The 17,294-nt window shown below is 44.6% G+C and overlaps 1 protein-coding gene across 1 annotated transcript in view; it reads left to right on the top strand.

Moving 5' to 3' along the window:
- CRISPLD2 (cysteine rich secretory protein LCCL domain containing 2) overlaps nt 1-17,294 on the top strand; it is a 174,965-nt gene that overhangs the window by 123,004 nt on the left and 34,667 nt on the right. The window contains exon 13 of the mRNA XM_078668251.1: nt 1,229-1,304. Within this exon, the coding sequence (XP_078524377.1) occupies nt 1,229-1,304 (76 nt within the window). The remainder of the gene's footprint in view (nt 1-1,228; nt 1,305-17,294) is intronic.

The raw sequence follows: 17,294 nt of genomic DNA, 5'->3' as shown, positions 1-17,294 counted from the left end.
CTTTCTCTTTACTTCTTGCAGTTCTACAATCTACCTTTTCTTTTTTCTTTCCCCACTTCTCTTTTCCTTTTCCACCCATGATACACATTTAATTTCAGTGGGTAACATTGCCACAGAACTTCAAATGCAACACTTCTAAAAATAATATGTCTTATATATTATTTCTAAACCTAAAAATCTGTTACCAAAATGTACTGAAGTAAGTACTGCATGAAGGGGGCCAGAATAATGAATTAATGTACTGGGCATAGTGATTATAGGTATGGACTAAATGGTTATGCGTTAAGAATTCAGGGTACAGGGTTACGTATTAAGAGTATCATGTTTAAGTTATAGGATTACAGCTAACAAGAGTATGAAGGTAGAAGATATGGAAAAAAGTCTCAGAATCTGGGGTTTAGAATTAAGGGTTTGGGTAAAAGGTTATGGAAATATGGTAAAGGGGTTTGTGTCAGGTTTAGGGTTTGGAATAAGGGTTACAGATTAGTGGCGCAGGGGAAGGGATATGGAAGTTCTTTTGTTGGGGTTAAGTGCCCATGGTTCACGGTGTAGGTATAGAGTTAAAGGTGGATGTTTTAGGGCATAAGCTTAAGGGTGTAGGGTGTAAGGAAGGTGAGTGGGGTAAGTGTTTTGAATTCAAGGGCTAGAAGTGAAGAGTATAGTGTATTGGATAGGGTATATGCATTTAAAAGTCTGGGGCATGAGGTTAAGTTTTGAACGATAGCGTCAATGGTACACGGTTAAGAGTTGTGGTATATTTACTAGTAATTTGTGGGTGAAAAGCTAAAGGCACAGAGCTAACCACTATGATTGCTTCTGTTTGGTGTCACAGTAGGAAACGTGTCTTGATGAGAGTTGCAGTTATTTTTATCTGTGGAATACAGAGTGTTACTTTCCACAGTAACAAGACGGTTAATTCATTTTTGTAGGAAACATTTAAGTGTCAAAGTGGTGCAATTACAAGAGTTAAACTAAAACTATTGCCCTGTAAAACAATTTGAATTAACAAGGAACAACCTCTTGGCTACACCCTGTGCTTCAGGCTTGCGATTGCAATCTGAGTTGGCAATGTTCAGTTTATCATAGATTTGGAGATCCACTCTTGTATTCCACCTGATCATTTTTTCCATTGTCTGTCTGTATTAGAAGAAATTCACTTGGTGAGCTTCCTTCACAAATGTCATGATGACTTTCATAAAGAGTAAGTCAATGATTGGTCTATTTTCAGAATCTACTGTCCTGCCCACTGTAAAAGTGAACCAGCGCACTGGGCCCCTGTCATCGGCACCAATATCTATTCAGACGTGAGTACTCTGTATTCTGTGTACGCCTTGGGCCTGGGGTATTTGCTAGCAAAGTAGAGCCTGTCTATAGGAGTGGAAAATGTGTACTTATGTCGAATGGGAATTCCATACCTCTAGAGCCCCAGTAACAAAGCAGAGTTACCCATCTGTCACGAGCGACAGCTAAAGAGGGCTGAAAGTATTGCCACTGGTTATTGATATTTGTGAGTGTGAGATCCCAACTCCATGGTATGAAGTCACCCACATAGCCATAGACCATGCTTATTAATCCAAAATTGGCTCCAGTTAGTCTGCAGAAGTTCTGCCTGCTCTTTTCTTGGTGACCCACCATTGTCCACATATACCCTGGTTTTATTATTAATGTCTCTGAATGTATTAGATTTTTTATAACTAATTTATTGTGCTGATCTCCTCTCACACATTTGCTGCTCCCTTTTCCCAATCTGTAGTCTTATTTTATCATCTTCAGTCTTCTGACAAAAGCAGCCTCTCATTCCTTGTTTATTTCCTTGTAAGGGCATGCGTATCTCCATCATTTCCTCTCTGTCTGGCATTTCCTCTTCTGTGTGTAAATTAGACTGATGCCTCTCCTCACCCGACTTTTGGTTTAAACCATATATCATTTTGGACATCTATTTCTGAACGTTCTCTGTGAGGCTTTTCTCCTGACTTTCCACTGTATCAATGGGCCACTGAAGCTGAAAAATTCAGAAATTTTCCAACATCCTACTCTTATAAAAGGACAAAAACCTATAAGATTAACATAAATAATTAAGTCATAGCAAAATCCCTCGTATTCACCCTATTTTGCCACTTGAACATGCAGAACCACAGTTTGAAATTATTCAAAACCATGCGACAAAACTGCACCTACTCAAAAATATAAACCTACAATTCTGGGTGAAGACTGCAAGTAATAGGTGTACAAGCCATGCTTGTGTCTCACCTTGGTAAATAAAAATCCATTCTGAGTGGACCAGCCCAATCCTTCAGTGCTCCATTTAAATATGGCAATCATCTAGCTGCCATGTTGGTAGCTTTAACAAAAAGGATGGATTATATCACACCTATTCTGATCACTCTACACCATGGGTACTTCCAAACATTTTCATGGGGGCCGCAAAGTTTGGTCTTTGATGTGACCGAGGGCCACACTCATGTCAGCTGGGTGAGTGGGAGTAAAGTGGGTGTAGGAGGAGGCGAAGCATGTGTATGTAGAGGCTGAACTCAATTGCGCAATGTGAAACCAGAAAACCTTGAATGAATCCCAGCTTTTCCACTTCACCAAATTGTGTGATCATGGGCAATTGCTTTATTTACATTTCTCTCCTTTTTCTTCATTATCACATATAAGAGGGCCTCAAAAAACATGGCTTCAGGATGTATGTTGTACAAAATCATCTCCTGTGCTTGGATGTAATCACTAATGGCATTGTTGTCACGGTAGGGGTGGGGGAGGGAGCATGAACATTTCTAAATTCATATTTGAAAACCATCACTTTAAAAAAATACTTCTGAATGCACTGCTATAATTTGATTTACTAAGGTTAAATGGTTCTACAGGTCAATGAAATACACTTTTAGAATTTTGAAAAGACTATCCTATGTGTACGTTTGCTGTCTTTAAAAACGAAGGTGTTCCTAAAGTTAAGGGCCTGGTCACTTCGTTTCCCTAACTGAAATTAAACTTTAAAGAAGTGCTTGCTTTATATTATTTTTCTTTTAAATGGTATTGCTTATTGCTGAGTCGAGTAAACAGCAGGTGCTGCTGCTGTATGCTTAGACGTGAGTCCCTTGCTCACTTTGCCACTGGATTCAAGCAAGCCTGGCTGAAGACGGCTGTAATGCCAGAAACCGGTCCTAGGAAGCTTTTTTCCGGTCCAGGGAAGGCATGGCTTGGCAGTTCGGGCTGGACTGTTCCCATGAGGCACAGGGTAAGACTGATTTGCATATGGCCATGTCGGAACTGGGGTGGCAGAGTGGGCTAAAGAACGGTGATGGATTAAACCCTGATCTGTTGACTGGGTGTCAGTGTTTGATTGGTTCGGATGCTCCGTCCATCACCACCCCCTTTTGTACTGCTGCCCAGTGGGCCGCAGGTAAAGGTCAGGAGGGCCACATGCGGCCCCCGGGCTGTACTTTGAGTATCACTGCTCTACAGTGGCTGCTAAGACAAAATGGACAAAGTCATCCCTCTTACAACCAATACATGCTCATGACCAACTAACTGCATGAGAAGGTGCATACAAAACACAAGTGACATTCCCTCAAATCAGAAAATTCCAAAAGTGAAAAGGAAGACAAAACTGCGAACCATGCCATTTGCAGCTGTGCTCTCCAGCTGCAGAGTTTGTTGCTAGAAAATGTTAGCATGGCCCTGTAGCGCCATCCGAAGAGGACACTGTTCGATCCTTCTCATAGGGCTACCCATCTTCAAGGGTTCTAGATGTGGTGCCATCTGCGACCTCCAGCTACTGGTTGTAATATTTTCTTAAGTGTGGTTCCTGGCTAATACAAATAGTGCCCAGATTAGAAAAGTGCTTACTTGCAATATTAATAGAAGAGGGTGATCTACAAATGCTGATGATATAAAATAATATAACATGAGTGTGACTTCATAAATGCTGCATTGAACCTGTAACAATGACCAGATTGGTTCTTTCCTAACTGTGCACAGCATTCCTTCATTGTGCTCTCTTGTGGTCATAACCAGTCTATGAGAGCTTACTGCTGCAGTCCCATTCACTCCTTGGCCTCTCAGCTCAGAATACAAAGAATTGTGCATATCTCTCCTCCACCGTCATTTGGAGTGTGTCACGTGTCTTGGGGTCTTTCACTCCACCAGCATGCCATAGGATTCTTGTGCAATCAGAGGAGCTACAAGTAATGCAAACCTTCCTCGTGCGCCAAATAATTATTGCCCTCATTCCATTGCCTACCATGGGACCACCCATCATTGCCCAGGCGCTGAAGTGAGGCAACACGTTAGCTCAAAGGGGCTACTAAAAGGCAGGCAGATTAAAGTAATACTGATGGAATGGGGGGGGGGGGGGCACGGTGTTTCCATTCCTGTCGTTTTTAGACAAATCATTGCAATTTGTTACTGTAATCTAACATTTTGCGGAACCAGCCAAGACTACAACATCCAGGATGCATTGTTTTTTTACATAAACAATATCTCTCTTAAAACACCTCGTGAAAGAACGTCTCATGTTTCTAAGCCATTTAAATACTGATCCTAAATTAGAGTCATTTGATATGGAGCGATTAGAATTTTTACTATAAACTATCAGGTCGTTTCTTGGATTTCTATTTATAATAATACAAGGATTTCCTGGCACTCCTTCAGGAGTGCTTCACAGACAAATACCTTAGAAGGACTCACTGCATTTGCTAAAGAATTCTCTTGGCAGGTCGGTACAGGGAAGATTGCACGTCTAAGTAGCTTTCCCCTCTCCAGGGCATTAAAATGCAGTGTATAGCTGTAGTTCGATATAGGTTTCTAGGCACGTAGTGTACTGTCTGAACCGTGGCAAGGGCAGTGTGCATATGCTTAGCATATTTGCTGCACCAAGTACTGCATGCACCATATATGACATATGCCAGTGGCGGCTGGCACAAACCAGGGGTGGCGAGGCGGGTGGAAAAACATATATATATATTACACTTACGTCTTCACCGCCGCAGTCTCTCCTCTGTCGTCCCTCCTCTGCTTCTCTTCCATCCTGACAAACACCAGAAGTAGGAAGCACACAGGCTCCCCTAAGCCAATCACAACGCTGCTGTCACCAGCATAACAGCAGCGTCGTTATTGGTCTGAGCGCCGTGGTTTGGTGGTCAGACAGGGACTGAGAGCCTGTGTATATTCTCCACCCAGTGGAATACAGCCGGGTGGAGAACATGCTAAGTGCGCATGACTGTTTGCCCAAGATGGACAGCCAAACCATCATGCCCACTTAGAGAGTGCCTACCACTCTTCCCCTTGCTCTGGACAACCCAGCCCTAGAACTGAGCCAGTACGGAAAAATCTAATTATAATAACTTTGCTTTATTATCATTTTATTTTTATTTTTTTACGCTGCTGAAAAACAGACACCTCTGCCTTTTTGGAGGCGCTGCTGCTGCACATGCCCCTTCCAGCTGTGCTAATATTTAATTCATTTTTTCTGTGATGAATCCCTTCAAATACCTAATGTGTAAAACCAGGGCTTTAAGTGAGCTGGGTCCTGCCGGGGCTCAGCACCGGCACTTCTTAAAAGCAGGTGCCGAGACAGGTCCGTATTGGGCTCTGCATTTTCGCATTCGCTCTCAGAATGGAAAAAAATCTTAACTCTGCAGCAGTTCATTGTTTTTCATGTAACTTTTATTTTTTTGCAGTTCTAAGTTACAAAACTCGAAGTGCTATGCTTGAGCACCAACCAGGACATATTCATTTATTTTTTGGTAGGCACAGGCGATTAAGTGATTAGCCCAGAAACATAGGATGTTGAGCCAATGCTGAGGCTCAAACCTGCTTCCTCAGCTCCAAACTTGGGAGCTCTAGCCATTATGCCACAACCTCTCACGCAAGAACTAAAGCATTTTCAATATTCTATACAACCAAGCCATAGGTGTATATATGCATGTAGTACATATATCTTATCCAACTAGCAACCTTTGACCAAGCCAATAGTCCTGGCTTGTTGTAGGTGTAATGTTACTTATGTTAAGGCAATACCAGAAGCAGTAAAACACCAGTAGGGGGGCACATTATGCTGAGTCCATATTTTAGCATACATTTTTTAAGCCACACCCGTAATTATATCGGCCAAGCCCCTTTAAGAGACCCCCCAGTTTTTAAATCCCACTTAAAGCCCTGTATAAAACTTCAATGTGAGCTGTCTGTCTTACATTAGCAAAACTTGTTGGCTGGCCCAAAAGCTTAACAGTGTGTGAAAAATGATTTTACATCATATTTGCGCTTGTGAAAACGGAAGTAGTTCAGTAGAACAGCGTCTGTCAAATGGTGAAATTGAACAAATGTCAGATTATATAGACTACATTGGTGAACTTTTGCACTGATGTTGTGAGTTGCATACAATGAACTGGTGCATGTTGCACACACACTTTGGCCTAGGCTTACTATGGATTGCGTGCCGCTTGCACTGTGCTACACAATTTTCCACACCTAATGGTTCGTAAACCAAGGCAATGCTCTGCGTCACACTAATCACCACACTAACAGCCCCCTTTGTGTCACACTGGTTGGTTACCTAGATTGTCCTTATTGATACGGCAGGGGCACAGATTTTGATCGGTCACTAGCATCCATACTTTTTCACCAAAATATGCACAAGCATTTGGACCGACTGGTGAGACGAGTTATTTTTGTTTTCATCAGTACAATTGTTTTAACACTTGTCAGACGGTGCAGGCATTGCACCCTTGCAGTCTGTGCCATCCTCAAATGCCATTGCAAACTCCCATCGCCACTGATGCAATCTATGTAGTTATTTTCACCGAGCAGAAAGTGACTTTGTTCCCTCCATGTTGAGTCTGAGTGGCGCTGTGGAACGCGAAGAGGAATTTCAAAGCCATGCCATCTTTGTGTTGGCACAAACTGCAGTGCCCAGTTCAGCGTACTTATCGGATGTTTCTTGGAACAGCTTTTCTGGGATACAATTTGTCGTCTGGTTGCTAAGAATCCTTCAAGCCGTTTGAAGCCCCGACGCGTGAGGCTATTATGGCACTTGACTGTGATAACTTCACAAGTGTGTGTGTGCGTAACACACGCGCCTTCTACGGCTCTGCGTTCAATGGAGCACGAGTTACAGCGAGGCTGGCAAAGATGGGCTTCAATATCTTGTGGAAACTCTTACCCCTCAGTGATAGTCAAAGTGCGACCCGCGGGCCGCACGCGGCCCTCCTGACCTTCACATGCAGCTGATAGTCAGCACTGGGCTGCTGTTTATTTGAGGCAGCACTAACATTCAGAAACATTGAAATAAAGGATCAAGCGTTTATTTACATAGTAACCAAGGTAAAAGAGAAGCAGCAAATAAGGTGCCCTTCACCACTTAACTTTAGGAATACATTCATTTTTAAAGAAATCTTGAAACAAAAACACACAATGCAGTTTTTTCAGAATTCAAAGAATGTATTCAATGAACATGTAGACGCGTTTCACCTTAGTACGTCAGATATCAGTGCATTCAGAAGTATTTTTTAAAACGGATACTTTTTAACTAATAAATGAAGCCGCATTCATGCCTCCTCCCACTTGTACATCAAAGTGAACTAAGAGGCAGGTCATTTGTCACATGGAAACCTCTGGGTGGGCTTGGTTGTTATTACACATGGATAACATTATAGGTTATTAGCTCAAACACAAGAGGAGGTTTTCTACAGTGTATATCTTGAACTCATGTATTTCAAGGTGCTCTTATATGTCACAATGATGAAAAAGGAGGCAAAATGAAATTAGACGGTTGCCTAGGGTCACACAATTTAGTCAAGCAGGGAGGCCGGGATTGATTCTAGATTTTCTGATTTCAGATGTGCAATTCTGTTTCATTCCAATTCAATAATCAAGTTGCTTCTTTTTCACACTGGACTATCTCAAGATAAAGATAGCAAGCAAAGGGGGCTAACCCCAAGGTACGGTAGAGGGATATCCCCTCAAAGATAGCCTAACACAGTATTGTCAAATCTATGACTTATTAGACATCAGCAGCTTCATTTAGAGGACAGCATGGAATGCACCTCAAAACAAAACCATGACTCACTGACCACACCATGATTCACTTCCCCTATGAATGAATGAAATGAAATGAAAAAGGATGTGTAAAGCGCATGGCTGCCCGAGAGCGTCCCAGCGCTGAGAGTGCAATGGAAAACTGAGGGGAAGTGAGGGAGTGAAGGGAGTGAATTTTGAAATTATTGGGGGAAAAGATATGTTTTCAGAAGCTTACGATACTTCATATAGTTCGGTTCCATTCGCATCCTGGAAGGCAGAGAATTCCACAGGGTTGCTGCCGTGACCGAAAAACGTCGCCCTCCAGTGCGGGCCTTCTTGACTCTATGAACAGTGGCCATGTTGCCTTGAGATGAGCGCAGGGACCTGGAAGTTTTATAGGGGTAGAGTATTGTCCCTAGCATTGGGGGCCCTTTACCCTGCAAGGATCTGTGAGTGATACATAGAGCCTTGAACTTAATCCTTTCCCGGATAGGGAGCCAATGGAGAGCTTTAAGCGCTGGTTTAGCTGATGCTCTCCGAATGGTGCCTGTCAACAGCCTCGCTGCTGCGTTTTGGGTTCTCTGAAGGATGTTAATAGTGGATTCAGGCGCAGCCATGAAAAGAGCGTTGCTGTAGTCTAATCTGGATAAGATGAGACCTTGAATGAGCAATTTTTGGGACTGTGTCGGGAGTAGGGGGAGAATCTTCCGGGCTGAGCGAAGTAGGCCCACACAGGTATCAGCCGTCTTTTTGGCCGGAGTTTTCAAAGAGAGGTCTTGCTCCAACCAGAACCCCAGGCTTTTGAGTTCTTTCTTAGGTTGTGGGAGAGCTCCTAGGCACGATGGCCATATGGCAGAGGGAAGGGATGTTATTCGATGACCCAGAAGCATAAGCTCTGTTTTTGTGCCATTTAATTTAAGTCTCGAGTCGCACATCCACTTATAGATACCTGCAAGACAATCATGCAGATTCCTAAGTTTATCTTTTTCCAGTGAGAATGAGACAACCATTTGGGTGTCGTCAGCATATGTGACAGCTTTAATCCCAAAGGGGGTGACAACATCCTCCAGGGGGGCCATATAAATGTTAAATAATGTAGGGCTCAATGAAGAGCCCTGAGGAACCCCACACTGGAGGGGAAAAGACTTGGATCGCACACTCCCTTCGCAGACCTGGAAGGTTCTGTTCTTCAGGAAGGATGAGAGCCAACGTAGTGCAGTGTCTCTCACCCCTAGACTAAGGAGTCGCTGGATCAGGATCCCGTGGTCTACAGTATCAAATGCAGCCCTACGACCAGGTAACCCACTGCCTCTCTCTACAAAGCCCCACTCCCACCATGCTGGCATCAGTGCAGCTCTCCGGTACACCACAGACCATGCTTTGTGGCCCTTGAGAAAATGTTTGCGAGTACCAATGTTTTACAGAGATTATTAGATGTCATGTAACTTGGAGAATTGTTGTGTCTTTTGACTCAAATGAAATCCAATTTATGGCGTGTATGTCAATTTGGGGTAGTCAAGGGGAGCAGTTGGCTGGCACTGCCCATGATCAGGGTCAGGAAATCTGGCAGTGCTCACTCAGAAGAGGCAGAAGCATGCTCTGCAGCCAGTGCTTAATTACTGAAACAATAACTGCTGGGCCCTAAAGGATTGTTTAGAACCCACGGCCAGAAGGTACCAAATACCAATGCTGTGTAGTCTTATATAAGTCTGGCGAAGAACCCCTGGTTTGGTAGGACCTCAGAGGAAGGGAATATAACCTCCAAAAGGGCAATCTTTATCTTCAGTCAGCTTTTATGAGGAAGCACTGCCTGTGTTGGGGTGGCCCCAGCCCGTCCTATAACCACTCATTACGGCACATGCCGTGGTCGTAGTCTCTCCTGCTTGGTGGCCAGAGCTTCTGCTGTACCATGACATACAAGACGTCACCCAAGTGGTTTGATGCTGAATTTGCTCTGTTCCCCTTAGCATCAGTTGTTCTAGAAGCCACAAAGCCATCCAAAGACACAACTCGAAAAACTTTATTTTGAATGCGTGAACAACTATCCCCCTGTCTTAGTCGTGAAGGGAATGGGAACAGCAAAAATTGTGAAGCATACAATATATATATATATATATTTTTATTTCAGCATCTGGATTGAAAACTCTGATTGTGGCTGAGTGTTTCTCAGACTATCAGAAATAATACCTTCATAGTGCATAGTTTGTCTAAATACTCTTGGGGCAGCAGGAGTGTAACTGGTTCAGTGGCCCAGGGCGCCCCATTGCTCTAGAACCAAGCCTGTCTTTTACTGCTGGACGGCGATTTTCCGATCTTGCTTTAGGGTCAAATGCTGAATTACATGAAGTAAAATATCTGCTTTCAGCGCAGTATGAACACTGGCGTAACGAAAAGTGAGGGGGCCCCCTCCGAGCTCAATCAGGAGCTCTCCAGGCCAGAGTTTAGTGCTGAGGGGGGCCCTTGGAGCTAGGGGCCCCCCGCACCACGTGGGCTGCGGGGTCATGTGTTACGCCCCTGAGTATGAACCTCGGTGCACCCCAAATCTAAAGCTTTCACATACCTACTGAATTGAGCCAAGGAATATTGGGGACATGCAGGTGGTACAAACAGCTCAATTAAATGTTATTGATATAGGCCTCTTCAAAGATCAACAGTTAAAGATGAATACAAAATCTATATATTTTACCAAACGTGTTTAATCTTTAAAGCCAAGGAATCAAATTTACACCACAAAATGGAACAGGTGTTTGTGTCACCAATGGAAGCCTGAGATGTGTGGAGGTAAATCATGCATTGGATGAAAACAGTAAAAAAACATGCCAAATGGCTGAGAATCCTATAAAATGATTTTAACTGGTTCTGTGCTCATAACGGCTCCCGGCCGTCATGTGTCACGGTAGGCATGTGATCATGGCGGTCGGGAGCTGTCCAAACGTTGCTGCTCTGCCCACGCACGATTAATTCCCTGCCTGTGCTGGCATATTAATTAGTGGGTGGAGTTCGGGCGGCTCCTGGTCGTCATGAGCATACGCCTACTGTGACTCATGACGGCCGGGAGCCGTCACAAGCACTGCGGCGCCACGGACACCCCCGCCCCCCTGCGCCGTGGCCAAATTTGGGCCGCGGCGATGGGGTTAAGTGACGAGAGTCTTGGACAGAAATTAGGGTACTGGGTCATGAGTCTCAATTTGATATTTAGAAAATCTGTGAACAGACACTTGGAAACTGCATTGTATAACATAATACTAGACCAGGCTGAATGAGATAGCCTAGTCTGTGATCGGTGGGTATTACCCACTCATTTCACTCCCAGTGTCTACAACAGGGTATGCTTATGCATGCATGGAGCATCCTCCTTCCCAAGCCCGGCAGCCTGCATTTCAGTATCTGTGTTACTACATCTCGAGATCAATATTAATGCTTTCCCAAGCAGTAGCGGCCGGCATCAGGGCAAAGTGGCGGGCAAGGGCTGGGTAGACACGGGCACAGACAACAAAATAAACTGCATCCACGCTCCGATTTGGCTCTGTGCACTGCAGGCACAGACTCCCAGTATCTCATGTGGCCAATCCTGACGATGCATGAAAGCAACATGAGTATTGGCCTGAGCACCGTGGATTTGTGCTCCCAGGTAGACTGGGAGCCTGTGCCTCCTCTTTCCAATCCAGCAACGCAGGTGGGGTTGGAGAGAGCTTTAGTGGACATGACGGTTGCCCATCCTGAGACGAACAGCCAAACCGTCATACACACTGATTACAGTGCAAAACACTCCTCCACCAGCCTGTCATCTCTGGCCCGCCCCCAAACCTCGGCTCTTGACAGCCAAAATAAAATGATAATAAACAAGCGTTTATTATCGATTTATTTATTTTCCATTTTTTTGGCTGCTGGCGGGTGATGCTCTTCCACCATAGCGGAGGAGCAGCTGCTGCTCCTAAGTACCAATACATGATCTCAAACCTGACTACTATTTGCATATATTACAATTTGTTTGCATGCAGTGGGTCTTATGCTGATAGGACCCACATTCCACTTTTTCTCATTCTCATTAAAGCCACTTTTTCTGCATGAGCATTACATTGTTTGGCGTGCATTGTGTTGTTGGCTTTACACTACAACATCCTCATGCTACTAGTGATTTGCTACTGGTGATTGGTCACTGGTCCTCTACTGTGACCATAGCCAGATGAGACAGATGTCACTGCCATATTGCTTCAGATGTTACACCATTCACATCAGTTTATTTTTGCAGGGATTGTAGGAGCTGTTCACCGGACAGGTCAAGTACTATCACATTTGTCTGGAGATAGTATGAACAATTCACCGGACCGAATCATATTAGTTTGCGACTCTACACGTTACTCTCCAGCGGACTAGGCGCCAGCACCATAATGTTTTGGGCACTGTTAGAACAATTGCTCAGTTGTAGTAAGCACAAAGATATTGGTTTGGGGATTATAGATGCCAGCCATTAATTGGGAACAGCATCACCGCCATGTTGGTCTGTGAACTGTAATACTTATTTCCCAGTTGGGACAGGTGCCAGTGCAATATTGATTCAGACTCTTGAGCTGTTCCTTTGTGACATGTACGTCACCAGCTTATTGGGTCACAGCAATTCAATCTGTTCGCAATTAGCTATTAGCAATTACAAGAGTTATTCCTCATTCTGGATTGGCACCACTGCAGTATTGTCTCGGGAATGGAATAGCTTACCGCGCCATTCCTAGGGGCAGCGAGAGGTACGTTTGAGGCCATGGGTGGAGTTTAATCTTAAAAAATGCTTCTAGGTGGACAATCCCTTATGTTCGCTGTCATGACATTGAACATCACTTCATGAAACGTGTGCTAATATTGTGAGACTTTTTGTTTACAAGGCTGCTTATATCTAATATTTATCCCTCAGAGGATCTTCTCTCACCATCAGAGACCACTGCATCACAGCGCGACTTGTCCTATCTCTCGTTGACTCTATGCTTGTCTTTGACCCTGTACTGCACTTCATGGCCTATTGGCTAGGGCTGCACTATAGATACAGATAGGACAGCGCCTAGAGACCCTCACGGCTGATTAGCAGCGCTATAAAAATCCAAGTATTATTATACATCCTTACATACCATTCCCACAAGCTCTGCAAATTTACTGATCTGCTGTTCTTTTCGAGAGAACATTGTCATTTCTCCACCTGTGTTATCATCTTGATTATTGGTCCAGCCTGCATCTCCTACTTTAGGTATTTCAAGGCAGGCTCTCAAGCAGCGGTGTAGCAAGGGTGCTCTGGGCTCTGATGCAAGAAAGGAAAATGGGTTCCACTTGCTGCTGCTGCCAGATATGGAAAAAAAAATGTCTAATTGGGATGAAGTGTGCCCATGGGCCCCGGTGCCACTTCACCTGCTGCACTAGTGATAGCTGCGGCCCTACGCACTAGACTCGACTTTTGAGCCTCGGCAGTTCAAGGGGATTCACTGAGCTGTCAGTCATGCATCGTTTCCAGTCTCCAGCCATGCACATGGATCCCCTGGGGATGAGGATGTGGTCTATAAACTACATTGTTGACTCTGGAATTAGCGAGCACGAGTTTGCATCCCAGCTTCCTCATGTGGTCAACATGTGTTATCTTAGACAAAACACTTTTTCGGCCAATGTTTCCGTGCCTGTTTCTGCCAAAAGTTTGACCATTAACAAGCAAGCTAAACAACACGAGTTATTTGCATCCAATACACAACGGGATGCATTTGCAGACTGATGTTTCACAACATCTTTAACCTGATCTGCCTCCATATTACATGCTCCAGTGAGCGGAGGGAGTAATTTGTGATGTTACTTTCTTTATTGTGTGGAGAGAACCATATGTTCATAAAAATGCTTCCATTAAAGTGCAGAAGCATTTGAAGTCCATCTCGCCTCCTCTCTGCGGGTCACTGGAACCTCTACACTGCAGGTACCACTTTAGAAGCACTTTTCTTTAGTTCAATAAAAATGTATTAATACATGAAGTTTTAGGACCTTGATATTCAAGCAGCAGATGGAAGAACATCTGGGCCCCGGATCATCAATGTTTTCTTTCCAAGAGGGTGAGTTTGGCACATCGACCAATGATAAGTCGGCTCTTCATGTGAGTCAACACATCTTGCTAGGCACCGAGAACACGGACGGGGCAGCATCTCCGCTGTCGAGCAGTTTAGCCTTTAGCTTGTTTGGGAAGCTTGACACTGGGCCCAGATGTCTGCAGTGGGTTTGTCGATGAGGGATGTCACCTCATGCATCGAAGAGTTGCTTTTGATGTAAGGCGAAACTGTCCTGGATGAAGAATTGTTGGATCCTGGATAATGGATCCTGAAACTGGACTAAAGCACAAAGACCAAGCAGAGGCTTGTAGATACAGACAGGGGTGAAAGTTCATGACTAATCGAAGCATGGGGTGAACTGTGCTCACACCCTATACCCGGAGAGCTACATCGAAATGGCGTCCTGCACCGAGCCAGACTGGGCAGCTGGAAACTTGGGCTGTTCCCTATAAGGTGATGCCTATAAAAGTCTGTTTGGGCTGGGGTAGTGTCAATAACGTTTCAATAAGTCATGCCACAGTGCTTGTCCCACAAACTGGGTGTTGGAAACATCCATTTCCCTCTTGGAGTGCTCTCATCTGTTACTACATGTGTGTAGTGGACTTGTTGGTATTAAAAACTCCCGATTACGAAATTAGACTTCTCCTGGTTCCTGAAATCCCTCCACTGGCTCTCCATCAGTGCCGGAGTCACTACCCATGGTCTCTGCCCCACCCATAAACACACCCACGGAATCCGGTGACGTACGGTGCCTTGCCTCAAGAGCCGCCTGCTCTCATCCAGCGAAGTCCTTCTCCAGGTCTCACAAATGCACTGACTTCGAACGGGAAAGATGACTACAACGACTTTGACGATTGACCATGTTCCCTATATCGACCCACACTCTGAATAATCACCTTATTTTAGAAAAACCTCAAGACCTATCATTTCCGATCTCGCTGCACGCCCACTGCTCCAAACCAGAAGTGATGTGCTTCACAGTGCTCTGCGATACGTGCCATCGATCCATCTATTAATGCCGCCACTCTGGAACCTCTCCTCCATCCCGGCTATCCATGCTTGTCATACTTTCCTGCAATCCATCTTCTCCTTTCAACCATCCATTCCTTCACTCTGTTTTCACAGTTAGTTCCTGGAATCCATTTCTCCAGCACATTCCTCTTCTCAGTCTTTTCCTGTAACCACCGGCAACCTGTTCCTTCAATCCATACATTCATCCAATGCATTTCTCTATTCAGTTCTAAGGAGGCACTCAATGCACTGAGTTCTCTAATCAATTCCTCTAATGTGTTCTTTCAATTCATTCACTCATTATTTATGTACATTCCGGCCATGAATTCATCCATACAGGCCACTCATTCATCTAGTGCATCCATAGAGTGGCTCCCTATTTTGCTCCATTGGTCCAGAGAGTTGGTTGTAATGACAATGGGTAGTTTGTTAGAATCAGCAGTTATGTCACAGTATAAATACTTGGAGCCAACCCTTCCTCCCCTGGAAGTGGGGACTGACTGCACCTCCTTGACTTGTGCAGATGTTTGTCACTGGAACAGCTAGTTTATTCTGCTGATCGGTTGTTCAGGCGGATTTTTAATGTAAATTGGCAAAGTGCTGTGACAGGCAGCACCTGCTGTAATTTCACAATGTGCCCCACTGTCATATGAATGAAGCTATTCTCTAGTGTCATTTTAATATCCTCTGCTATTGGATGCATGGAGGGATGCTGTAGTGACGTCACAGTTCACGCTGCTATCGGATCCATGGAGCCGCCATCTAGTTGCATCACAATGCCACCCTGGCATCGGATATGTGTGGTGATACTCCAATGGCATCAAAACGTGGCCAAATACCACATGCCTGGGGTGATTATCCCATTGCATCATGTTGCACCCTGTTATTAGATGACTGTCTTGATTCTCCTATGGCGTCAAAATGTGCCCAACTATTGTATGCGTGGAGCCTTAATCCCATTGTGTCACGTTGCACCCTGTTATTGAAAGCATGTATTGATACTCCAGTGGAATTAAGATGTGTCCAACTATCACAGGCATGGAGCAACATTGATATTGCACCCTGTTATTGAATGCATGTATTGATACTCCTATGGCATCAAAATGTGCACAACTGTCACAGGCATGGAATCATAATCCCATTGCATCGCGTTGCACCCTGTTATTGGACGCACGCGGCGACACTCCATCAAAATATATGCAAATAACGCATACGTGGAATAATAAACGCACTGCATCAAGTTGCACTCTGCTATTGGATGCATGCATCGATACTCCAGTGGTATTAAAATGCGGCTTGTGTCAGATGCATGTTGTGATCCTCTAGTGGCATCAGAATGCGTCCTGCGATCAGATGTATGAGCAGTACTCCAGAGGCATCATATTGCACCATGCTGTTGGATACATGCAGTGACATTCCAGTGACATGACACTGCATCCTGCTATTGGATATATGGAGTGACATTCGAGCGGCATCATACTACTCTGTGCTGTTGGATGCATGCAGTGACATTCCAGTGGCATCAGATTTCACCACGCTGTTGGATGCATGCACTGGCATTCCAGTGACATAACACTGCCTACTGCTACTGGATGCATGGCGTGACATTGCAGTGGCATCACATTGCTCACTGCTGTTAGATACATGGAGTGGCATTGCAGTGACATCACACTGCACTCTGCTATTAGCTGCATGGAGTGACATTCCAGTTGCAACAGATTGCACCATGCTGTCGAATGCATTGATCAGTACTCCACTGCCCTGCTGATGGATGCAGGGAAATATACCCCAGGGGCATCACAATGCGTCCTGATATAGAATGTGCAGTTCTCCAGTCCTATTATCAGTTAAGTGTAGGGATACGCCAGTGTCTTCACTCTGCACATGAGTAAATGAAGGAGCATGCAGAAGAGTATCAAAGGATTCCGAGCAGCAAGAATACAGCCCGCCACTCCCGCAGCCGTCACTGGACGCGGAGTATTTAGAATAAAGACGTCTTTCCCAGAGACGCAGACCAGAGAAGCCAATTTTAGAGGTACAGATTACTCTTTACGAAAAAGCTTTTTGATGTGTAGTTCCAAATATAGCACTCCCCTGTTACCATGACCATATAAAGAAACAAAGTCCAACCACAAACTGCAACTTTCAAGGCTGCCAAGAGATAGGCCATGCAAAGTGATCGCTGTGTGGGAAGTG

This window comes from Lissotriton helveticus, chromosome 12 (assembly GCF_964261635.1).
Source record: "Lissotriton helveticus chromosome 12, aLisHel1.1, whole genome shotgun sequence".
NCBI classification, from domain to species: domain Eukaryota; kingdom Metazoa; phylum Chordata; class Amphibia; order Caudata; family Salamandridae; genus Lissotriton; species Lissotriton helveticus.
Note: the sequence above shows the minus strand (reverse complement) of the source record. Positions and strands in the feature narration are given on the sequence as shown.